At 37.3% G+C, this 12401-nt stretch overlaps 1 protein-coding gene across 1 annotated transcript in view; it reads right to left on the bottom strand.

Annotated features, from left to right (window-relative positions):
* Positions 1 to 9484, bottom strand: part of Ipk2 (Inositol phosphate kinase 2) — a 22382-nt gene extending 12898 nt beyond the window's left edge. Inside the window, exons 1-2 of the mRNA XM_014436942.3 lie at positions 9225 to 9484; positions 8944 to 9114 (exon numbers count right to left, since the gene is read on the bottom strand). Of these exons, the coding sequence (XP_014292428.1) occupies positions 8944 to 9114; positions 9225 to 9315 (262 nt within the window). The 5' untranslated portion in view covers positions 9316 to 9484. The remainder of the gene's footprint in view (positions 1 to 8943; positions 9115 to 9224) is intronic.
* Between the last annotated feature and the right edge of the window lie 2917 nt (positions 9485 to 12401).

Below are 12401 nucleotides of genomic sequence, written 5' to 3'. Positions count from 1 at the left end.
TTGTATTGAACGGAATTAATTAGCAAACACTCTAGAATCAAAATAAACAACGAACAAACGAAAAACGACAGGACTTTTTGAATGCCCTGGTAGTTTATACACAGTAAGTTTCTCTGACAAAACTTGTAGATCATGAGTTATGCAAAGCAGAACTCAGTATTTTCTAATTGATAATTTAGAGTAAATTTGTCAACATTAACCTTGTAAAGAATGGTCTTTTCAATAAAATGTGCAATCTTCAAGTTAAGGACCAACATTTTTATTCCCCCTTCCTCGCCATTTCTGGCATACAGTGTTCGGCAGTGGGGTAATGCGTTAGACTTACGCATGCCACTGCCATCAACAATTATCTTTATTATTTATTGCAGCTTAGGTGACGCCTTTTAGATGGGCTACACCTTATCCACTCCATCCATCCGGGTGCCTCCACCACGCAGCCAGGCCCAGCCCATCTGGTCTTTATTCTGCGTCTGCTTCTTCACCTACACCTTCTTGTCTTGGTGGCTCACCGATTCCGGGTGGTCGAGCCCTTCCTAACGTAAAGTGCATTGGGCCAACCACCTCTTTCCACTCGTAGATAAATTCCCTGAAGAAGGGATAATTCTCCTCCTCCATCAGACCAGGGAAGTCTGACTTGGCGAGGGCGAATATTCCAATTTTCCTTAACAACCTGGCATGGTATCCTTCCATGGCGGTGCAATGCAACACTATATGCTCCGCAGTTTCAGGGAATCCGCAGTTTCAGGGACTCCACACGTAGGGCACCAGGGGTTTATGTTCTTCCCAAAACTTTGCAGCTTTCCCCCGAACCCACCATGTCCTATTAGGATCGAGACCCAATAATCTGGGACCACCCGTCCCCCTCTTAGTCTTGAATGGATGGTAGGGAAGAACTTCCTCAGAGTAGCGCCCTACTGGCTCGCCTGCCACCATCCATTCCATTCTTCAATGAAATCCTCCTGCAGCATCTTCTTCCATAGGTTCGGGGTCTCGCCAATCATCTCTCGAAGTCGCTCCGGTAGCGCTACTAACCCCTGCCTCTTTACTTCGTACTTGATGAAATCCTCCTTGAGAATGAGATCCAGGAGCATCGGTCTGGCCAGCACCTGCACCGCCTCATGTGACACTGTTCTGTAGGTCTTCGTGACCCTTAGCAGAGCCAACCTCTGTATTGTAGCCAGTCTCCTCTTTTGATCCTGTGTGAGATTCCGGCTACACACAGGGGATGCATATATCAGAATACCCAGGACTACGTCTTTATAAATGGCCATCGTAGCATGGTACCTGATTCCCCAGAACGCACCCTCTATCCTGCTCAATCCATTGAGTGATACATTCACCCTATCCCTTAAATATATCAGGTGAGGAGTGGTGTCAAGTCGTCTTCTTATCCTCACCCCGAGGTACGTCACTTCCTCACCCAGTCTAATTCTCTGCCCTTGAATCTCCAAGGAAATAGGATGAGCCCTATCAGTGGAGCCTCTTATAAGTATGGCCTGAGTCTTAGCTGCGGCCATACTCAATTTCCTCCTCTCACACCATTCTCCTACGAGACCAGCACACCTTTCTGCTTCCATCTTTAATCTTGCTCTGCTGTTCTCGGCTACGATGACTGCCAGGTTGTAGACATAGGCCGTGGCAAGGAACCCTCTCTTCTCCAGCTCTCCCAGCAACTCGTCAAACACAAGTTTCAACAGGGCCAGACCTAGGACCGAACCCTGTGGGCAACCTCTTTCAATTTTTTCCTCCACCTCATACTAGTTACCCCTAATCCTGATGCTCCTATTACTAAGGTAACCACCTACCAGGGAGTAGAAGTTACTGGGGGTGTTGAGCTCTTGCTATCGCTGAAGTACACGTGGCCACCAAACACTATCGAAGGCGGAGGATATGTCGAACAGTATCAGTAAGACATATTTCTCTGCCCTTCCTTCTATGTCAATGTGAGACCACACTCTCCTCTAGCAGTCTACCTCTGGCATCTGTGTGGACCGAACCCCATGCCGTGCAGTTAAGGACCAACAAATTGCATTAGTTTTGTTATTTTCAGCCCATTTCACAGAATATGCCATGAAATTATATTTGAAAACTTAAAATTTGGTTTCAGCCTCCAAAAATCATACAGAACAGCAAAAACCCAGTTTTTAAAATAAAACCAGGTCGGCCATCAGTCAGGATGATTTCTAGTTTAGGTACACATACTAAATATACTATAAAAATTTCAGCCATAAGGTTTTTCATTAAATGAAATGTCAAATTTCACAATTATAAATTTAAATTTCATGTATAAAGCAACAACTTTTAAGTGACTGACCAGAGTTCTGTGGTAGGAAGAGGATTATCAAGACTTTAAAATGGTTTCTTGCTATAAGTCCTTTCATTAAATGAATCTGTGTAGTAACCGGTATGCACTTACTTATAGCAATTTTCTATTGCTGTGGGTTATAACCTAAACTACTATTACTGCTTTAATTGCATTACAGCTGAGAACGTCCACTCAGTCAAGAGATAAATAAACCCCTATGGAGCCTCATCAACAGAGGTCGGAACCTAAATTCACACATATATGAATCACAGGTAAAAGTAAAGCTGACCTAGATCTCTTATCAGGAGAGTGATTCACTCTGTTTTCCTGCAGATCATGCCAGCAGGAAGAGGGAAAAATTCCCTACTTACTCCAGAGTAGGGGAAAAATTCCTTACTTCATTGCTCTACTTCTGCCTTAATTTTTGTTGTTGCAAGATTAACTTAATTTTGACTTCATTTAATCACTACTTCACACTAGTTAGTAGAAATATATGGAATTTATTTTTCTTTTCTTTCAATAATTATATTTTTAAATTCCTAATTGAATCATCTTGTTAATTAATTAATCACTGACTACAGCATTCCATTACTGTAAGTACGATCAACTAAAATCTATTACTAACTCTTTACAAATTAAAATAAACAATATTCCATTAAATTTTTGTAATGATAAATCGACAAATTGACATACTACAACTCAATACACATTAAACTTTTTGCAACATTACTCTATCAATAAGAACATTGACATTTTACTATTACAAGAACCATACACACGAAACAATAAGGTTATAGGCTATGATAATTATAAAGTGTTTCAAACATATGATAATAACCCAAGAGCTACTATAGTCATAACTGATAAAAAAAAAATCGATGGTTGCTTGTTAACCCAACATTCTGCCGTAGACTTTGAGTGTGTCGAAGTTACGTTGGATAATCTGAAATTCATAGTTATCAGTGCTTATTTTGATAGAAACAATAACATTAAAAATGATCTAAACAAATTAGCTAATATTTTAATCAATTTCCAAAATTGCAATTTTATTGTTGGTGATGTCTCAATTGCACGATCGAAATTCTGGTACGACAAAAAAACAGACTCTCGGGGAGGTGAATTGGAGAGATTTATTATGACTCATGAGTTAGCAGTAGGAAACACAAATGCTGAAATCAATACGTTTGAAGGTGCTATGAAAAACAGTAACATAGATTTGACCCTATTCAATACAAAAATTTGACAAAAAACCACATACGTAACTGGAATGTTTCTAGAGAAACTAACTTCTTGGATCATAACATAATAACTTACGAATTACATACCTATACTTATAACCAGTGTAAGGACAGATACAATAATTTAGTGTACCTTACAAACAAAGCTGACTGGGACAGATTCACTATTACCTTACAAAATCAGTTACAAAAACAATTTATCTCCAAATGTAATTTTGATACTCTTAATGTAACGGAAATCGAGGACAGAATATTGGCTGCCATGACACAAATACCCACTGACACCATTTCTCTGAAATTTAGAAAAGCTATAATAAAAACATGCAATATAACTCTAAAAAAATCATACAGTAATAAAAATAAATCAGGAAATCATCGTACTGCTCCTTGGTGGAACAGCGGACTAAATGAGTTACCGAGGCAGACAAATAAATTACGAAAACTTTAGACAAAAAAACTAACGAAACACTAAGAGAAACAAGAAGACTTGACTACATCTGCAGCAAACATCAATACGAGAAATTAATAAGAAAATCAAAATTTGATTCCTGGAAAATATACGGGACTAACTCTGCTGCGTGGAAGTGGCCTTACAAATCAGCTGCTAAAAAACTGAAAACTACGACAGTAATTAACAACCAGGATGAATACACTACTGACACGAGTGAAACATGAACACATCTTCTCAATAACATTATAAAGCATGACAGTTTCCATAACGACAGCTATGAACACATGAACATGCGTCTACAATTAATATACCTCCAACAACTCCTAATGATGTACCAGTTGATGATGAAGAAATAGCTTACAAAATAAAATCTCTGGATACAAAAAAATCAACAGGTATTGATAATATCAGTCCAGTTATTATCAAAAAGGTTTTCGAAGGTATCCCTAGGATTTTATCACATATATATATAAACTATTTTTCAATAGATCAGAGTTTCCAAAAATGGATTAAATGAGGGCCGGATAACCCTAGAATTAGACTCCTCAGGGGGTAAATTAGAGTTAGCCTACTCAGAAGATGGTGTCGGAGGTTCCGAAGTAGGGTCTGACAATAAAGGTTCCACTGAAGCCAGTTTCGCAGGGAGCGCTGGTGGTAAATGTTCTACCAATGCAGGAATGTCCCTTGACGGAACAGCAGCACAGGTTGGTTTAGATAGGTCTTGATAAAACTCTTCAGGCTGCCTAGCCAGTGAGTCCAACTCTATAGACTTTGCATCTGGAGAACACTTCCGCAGGTGCGAACTAGAGCTATGCCTCAGACGTGCATTAAGCAACACTTGGTATGAAACCGTAGAAACTATTTGTTCTATAACTCCGGGAAGCCACTTGAATATCTTGTGAGTGATGGATTGAACCCACACCAAGTCTCCTGGTTTATATTCAGTGAGTTTACTTTGAGATTCTGCTGTATATTTCTCTTGAGATGCTCTCATTTGTAATTTTAAGGTCTGCGCTGGATGAAGTAAAGTCAATTGTCCTCCCTAAAAATAACTCTGAAGGGATCTATGACTATAGAAGTCCCCCACTGCCCAGGTTGGCATTTTTCTATATATCCTGATGCTTCCATATTATGAATGGCTTTCAAAGTAGCTTCTCGAAGTGAAATAGGGACTGGCCATGGGGAATAAAACACAGGAACAAAATTTTTCTTAAGTTTAAGGAAAGCCTGAATGCCTTTAATTTTAACTTATTGAAGACTGAAGACTGCTAGATATTTGATTTTTAAGTAATCTAAGTAACCACTGATGCTATTTAGTTCAAATTGGATTCAAACATTGGCATGAATTCATGATAAGGTAAAATGATGGATTGAGTCCATGGGAATCCAAACAATGGAGGGAAGTCACCATCCACAACAACAAGAGGTAGGCATTTTAACTGGTCACGAAATTTTACTTGAACATTAAACTGACCCATAAGCTTTAATGGATGTCCTGTACAGCTAAATAAAGGCTTGATTGGTCGAAGAGGGTGGGAGTTAAAATAGGATTCATATAAAGAGCAGCCAATCAAAGATTGTCGAGCACCTATGTCCAGTAACATTCTTACTAGCACTCCATTCAAAGACACATTAATATGAACAGCACCCTGCTTTGAACTATCAAAATGGTCAAAACTTTCATTAAGTCAAAGGAATGCTGAGTACCATTTTCCTCCCTCTCCGTCTCACCTTGGTTTGATGATTCCAAATTTGAAGTTACCTGGTGGATCTTCTTCTTCCGGGGTTACATCTGTAACCCCAACATTCCATTAAGTTACAGTTGTAACATTTAACTGAAGATAGTTTTGATTCTTGAAACTTACTGTGATCTTGAGATTTAGCCTTTGCAACCTTGTTTTTTAATACATAATTCACCGATTGGTCATTATTTAAACTTAAATTTAAATTACTGGTTGCTGTATTAAGCTCGGTTTCATAAGGGCAACCTAACTGAACCCGTACATTCAAACTCTCTGTGCCTGCTATGATTTTATCTTTAACTTCAAAAGACTTTAAATTATTTAAAAATTGAGTCTGTAGTGCTTGGTCAAGAAAGGAACCAAACTCGCAATACCTCGCTAAACTGCAAAGGGTTATAGCAAATTTGACCAAACTTTCATTCCCCTACCTCCTTTTAAAGAAAGTTTCCCTTTCCAGGAACTTATTTCTGGCAGGGGCAAAATGTCCCTGAAGCAAGGCAATAAGCTGTACATAAGTCCTGTCATTAGGAGAATCCGGTATACAGAGGTCTCTTAAATTTTGATAGGGCCCAGGTCCTATTACCCTAAAAAACCAAGACTTCCTGGAAGCTTCCACACTAGTAACTAAAGAATTATGCATTGCCACTTCCGTTGCTGAAGTTGCTGCTCCTAAAGCTGGAGAATCATTAATATTTTTAGTTAATAAAAAAATTATGGAATCTGTTCAAATAGGAGTCAATGTCCTCAACACGCGGATCGAAGCTGCCTAAAGACTCCATTACTGATCGCACAATATTCACTATTTTCACCGATTACACAATACGCACTAGTTATGTACAATTCGCACACAAAAATTGACTGCTCGCAATAAAAACTGTTTCCAACACTCTTGACTCGTTGCCAATGGAATGTTCTTAACAAAATAATAGGGTTCTTTAATGTTGGAAAAGGAAAACAAAACAAACAGATTAGCATCTAACATAAAACTGTATTCAACTAACTTATAACAGGTAGGGGAGTTATGCCAAAGAGCTTAAATACACATAACAAACACTACAAACGTCAAAAGAAATTATTGACAGACGACAATTTGCTTTTCGCTCTCAAACAGGTACTGATGATGCATTACACGCACTGACCGACCAGATTACATCTGCTATGCATCAAAAAAGTCATTTCCTAGAGGTTAGTTTGGATATTAGGGCAGCATTCCAAACGGTATGGTGGCCCGCTATACTTACTAATCTAAAAAAATACAACTGTCCACGAAATTTATATCTATTAATTAAAAATTATTTAGACAATAGATCTCTAACTCTTCAAACTAACTTTTATACTATCACCAAAAACCTAACGATAGGTACTCCTCAAGGAACCTGCTTATCCCGGTACTTTGGAATATATTGGTAAATAATGTTTTTGAAACTAACTTACCAAAAGATACAACAATTCTAGCTTATGCCGACGACATTTTGGTTCTGGTTAAACGTAGAAACTTCGAAAAATTAGAATCTGTTACAAATACTATACTAATACGACTTGACCGATGGACTAGGACTAACAAACTTCAGTTTAATGTAGACAAGACAAAATATATCATATTTCAACGGAAAAGGACAATCCCCTCATTAAATATTAAGCTAAATTCTTCTGTACTTTCACTGACGAACTCATATGACTCTGATATAACTGATATATAGGACAGTAGCAAGGTGGATGGCAATGTTGGATGTGCATGGACTGGTTCAGATCGCTTGGAAATGCAACACCTAGCATCATGGTGTTCCAATAACCAGGCCGAGAAATTAGCCGTTTTAAAAGCTTTAGAAAACCTCCTTGAAAAACTTCTAAGGTGCATTCGCATATACTCTTACACACAGATAACATGAATGTTCTGCACTCACTCAATAACACAAACATTCACGACCCATTGACTGAGGAAATAAGACTAAAAATACTTCAACTACAGTATTTTAAAAAATCAGTGGAGATAAAATGGGTGAAAGGTGCACTCGGGCATTGAGTGTAACGAAAGAGCTGACCAAAGAGGCGCCAGCAGCGAGCAGCCCTCTTACAGCAAGGCTCCCATCTCTCATATCAGAAATTTCATCACCAATGAGCTTGTTGGTAGATGGAACACAATGTGGAATGCTTCGAATAAATCACCTAGCCTTCACAAATACATTCCACGAATAACATTACATAATCACAAACAAAGACACAGCACAGAATACACATTGATACAATTCCTTACAGAACATGGTACACAAAATATTACTTGGAACAATTTAATATTATGATGACTAACAATTGTGACAAAGATGGACAAGTGCACAATTTCAGACATATACTTTATGAATATAAACTATATGACCGACAAAGAGTTCAGCTTATACAAGATCTAATACTGAAACAAGGCAATTGGCCTGAACCAGAACACATACTCTTTACTAAATTTAAGACAGACTTGCTAAAATTCATAAAACAAATTGACTTTGACCAGCTGACTAATTATAGAAGGGCAATCAAAAACCTCTTGTTATGCTTGTTAATTTTTTATTTTTCCTTCTTCGTTTTTATTATTAATTAAATATTTGTTTTTTTTCTTTTTTAAATTTTATTACCAATGTAACAAATTACATATACTCAAATCTTTTATATTGTAAACATATAATATATGTACTATGCCTTTCATGGCATGGAACATTTAAAAAAAAAAAATAAATTATCTCTTTATGGAGTTACCATATAGAGAAGAAAAAAAATATATATACACGTATACATATATATTTTTTTTCTTCCTACAGGGTGCAGTCTGTAGCGAAACTGAGTGAATGACTCTCCTGATAAGATACATAAGTTTGCTCTACTTTTTGCCAAATCACTTTCTGGGTTCAGATTATGACTGTTCTTAGAAGAATTTTATAAAATCCAAGACAACTGGATTAACCAACTTACTTTCAGATGGGAACAGACAAGCATTGTAGCCTCTTATGGAATAATTTTACAAATCCTAGAACTCTACAGAGGCTCCTTTCCTTTATTAATCAAACTGATAATAAGGAAAAATAAAAGGGATTTAATTTTCCAATCCTTGAATATGTGTTTCTTGGAACTCACACCCAACATGCTCAACCATCATGGCTCCAATCATTGCTGACTTGAAAGAATTAAAGACTGATAAAATATGGGAAAAAGTGAAATTACCTGCATTGTTGATGTTCAAGTATAAGCAACCAAAATATTCAGGAATAAAGTTTTGTAACGGAAGCAATTCAGCATCATGTTTTACTCTTTCATAAAATGAGATTTCATTGTCACCTTGGGATGACTTGGGAATTGGTTTCAACACATAGCCATCCTTATGTTTTAAGAGCCCTTCATAGAAAACAGAAAAAAATATACTACTAACAGTTACAACAAAGATTTATAATTGATCTTAAAATATTTTTTAAATACAATTAAAACATAATATGTACTTTAATTACCACTGCACCCAGAGTCATCTGTCTTGTGACCAGCAACTTGATATTCAAAACGTTGAATATCGGGTAAACACCCAATTTTCCTTTGATCCATGAAATTTTTTAATATAAGTATATATTTATTCAGGCGAAGATTTTTAAATCTTCATTTAACCAATCCTTAACTAATTTTATGGTGAATATTTGATTTGTACACCACTAACTCCGTCATAGTACTGTGAATTGACAATCGTCAACTGTCTATTCTGAACTTGTATTTGTAACCTGATGGAGGGAAGACTTCTAGCCAAAGAATGTATAAAATTGAATACCTTGCAATCATCAAATTACTGAAGGAAAAATCAAAAGCAATTTAGATGTTGATTCTGTGACGTTTATGGGAGATATGTGCAGAAAATATAGTCTAAATTCTATAACTGAGTTAGTTATAATTTACTTAATGACTAAGAAATTCGTAAATATTTTTTTAAAAAATGTGTTTTTTTTATCAACTTTCAGGTATCTTACCTCACTATCTTCAACTATAAAACTTTTGCCAGGGCAAACATGTTTTTATATTTCAATATTGATTTAAATTGAATCACCGCAAATAATTCCTGCCTAGCTTCCAGCTTCCATTTCAAAAAGTGGAACCTTTCATCAGTATTACTCTGGAGACTACAGCTACATAGTGTCATAAGGGTAAGATGGTTGTGGATGCGGTCAGTGAAGATAACAAATAAGTAAAAACGTATTTGTGTTCTTCACTGACCACTCTCCCTACCATCTTCTCATATATAATCCACGGTCACTCATTAACTTATTCTTATAATATTAAATTTTCAACATACATTATTGACGAATGTTACAAGTGATATATCAAATAGTATTATAATTGTACGTATAATACAGCTGATACATTTTTATATTTGAGTCGATTGGTAAATTGGGCAGGCCAAGTTCATTCGTCAATGTACAGCAGACATCGGTTAGCCTCTGACTTTCATAGAATGTGGTTGCACTGTGGACTTTATTTTGCTATTTTGGTGTTTATTTAAATTTTTATGTTATTTTTCTTCTCTATTGTCGGTTTATTCCAAAACCACCCAGAGAAAACCGATGTAGAACAACATAAGAAGTAAGTCATTTTGAAAAAAAGAATCCACGAATCCATCTCATCACCTCAATCTTTATCACCAGCTAAGAGAATGGGAAAGTATTATCAAGAAATCACACTTTATAAAAGTAAACGTAGGCAATAGATTTAATCATCTAGCTGAAGTTGACCTCTCGACGTAGTCTCTTGCCAATTATACTGGCATTCATTGTTGTGTAGAGACATCATGTTGAATGGCTTCCAGCCACATGTCTCACCCATCTTAACCTCTTTGCCTTCATATCATGAGATATTGACGAACCAGTCTCTGCTAGAAGTTTATTGTTAATTCTTCTCCATGTTTTAAGGCTCTGATATCAGATCGTTCCAGTAATTGTATGTAGGACTTTCCGTTCAAATCTCTCGATTCTGCTTTCGTACCTGTTAGAGTCCAGGTCTCTAAGCCGTAAATCAGAGTTTTATCATGACATGGTTCATCCTCTATATTGTATCAATGTACAATTCTTTTAAATTAGCAATGATTGGTTAGTAGCCATCATGGTTGAGCATGTTGGGTGTGAATTCCAATTAACACAAATTCAAAGGTTGGAAAATTAAATCCCTTGTATTTTCCCTCATTATCAGTTTAGTTAATAAAGAATAGGACCCTCTAGAATGTTCTAGGATTTGTAAAATAATTCTATAAGAGGCAGTAATGCTTGTCTGTTCCTATGTGCAAGTACCCACCTAAATCCAGCTGTCTTTATTAAGCCTAGGATTTCATAAAATTCTTCTAAGAACAGTTATTTTTGGTTAAAATCTGAACCCAGAAAGTGATTTGGTAAAAGTAGAACAGACTTATGTATCTTATCAGGAGAATCATTCATTCAGTTTACCTAAAGACATCTCCCTGTTGGAAGAAAAAAATGCATACATATATATAACTTAAGTATCGTCCAGAGAAAACAGTGAAAAGGGTATGAAATGACTCTCACGGGTTCCAGATATAGAATAGCTTTATTCAGTCCAGCACTTATATATATATATATATAACGGGCAGTTCAAAAACCATTCCTTGTAGTGAAGTACTAGAGAAATTGAGTGGCGAGGGGAGGACACTCCAAGTAGAGGCTTGCAAATGTAAATGAATCACTCTGGGTGGACCATGCAGTGTAGAAAATTGAAAGACCGACGGAAATGGAGGAACTTGAGGTCATTATCAACAACAAGAGGTACCAGATTATTTGGAAGACAAAAACTACGGCGTTGCTGAAGAAGGAACATAGCAAGTACGGCAGTAGTATCACTTCGACTATCTGGTCACAACCGGGTGTTAAAGATGACCAAATCTGCAGAGCGCCGGTAAGATCCACCATATATATATGTTGGGAAAGCGACAGTATGGGAAAAGATCCAACGGCTATGGAGAACGAAAAAAAATTGTTTAGATTGATCGTTTATTTGATGCACATCGATGGTAGATACCCTGAGAGACCTGGAACATCAAAAGGAGATAACCTTGGCGTATCACCAAGGAAAAACACATCATCATGAAACACTCTATCCAGGAGATAGAATGCGAGGTGTACCTCGGTACGAAATTTAATCGGCACCCACCACGTGCATCTTAAGAAGAGAACCCTACCGCGAATGCGCCGCTTAACGACTTACAGGTGGATTCGTTTACCTGGAAAGGTTATAAGTGGGTCACAACCACCGATGTATTTAGTAAGGTGGACATGGCATACCCAATACAGGACAGATTAGCGGAGGTGGTTCCAATTCTATGGCGTACCAGAAAGAATTTCTTCCGACAGTGAGAGAAAATTTGACAATACAAGCATCAGAGAGGAAATGAGAATATTGGGAGTGGTGTGGCACCTTAACACCCCGCAACATACAAAAAACCGCGGAGGGATAGAGCGACTCCATAGCACTCTAAGTGACCACTTAAGAGTGTACCAGCTAGTAAGGGTACTGGAACCAGATGACGCGATGGAATGGGCAGTTGCAACATTTGCGGGGTCGCCCCATTCTAAATTCTTGGGATGCTGGGGCGTCGACGGGACTACCATGGTACTTTGCCGGGAGAGGACGGAATATAT

Source organism: Halyomorpha halys, unplaced genomic scaffold (genome assembly GCF_000696795.3).
Source record: "Halyomorpha halys isolate HHAL.00 unplaced genomic scaffold, Hhal_1.1 Scaffold2182.1, whole genome shotgun sequence".
Lineage (NCBI taxonomy): Eukaryota > Metazoa > Arthropoda > Insecta > Hemiptera > Pentatomidae > Halyomorpha > Halyomorpha halys.
This window is presented reverse-complemented; position numbering and strand designations above follow the sequence as displayed.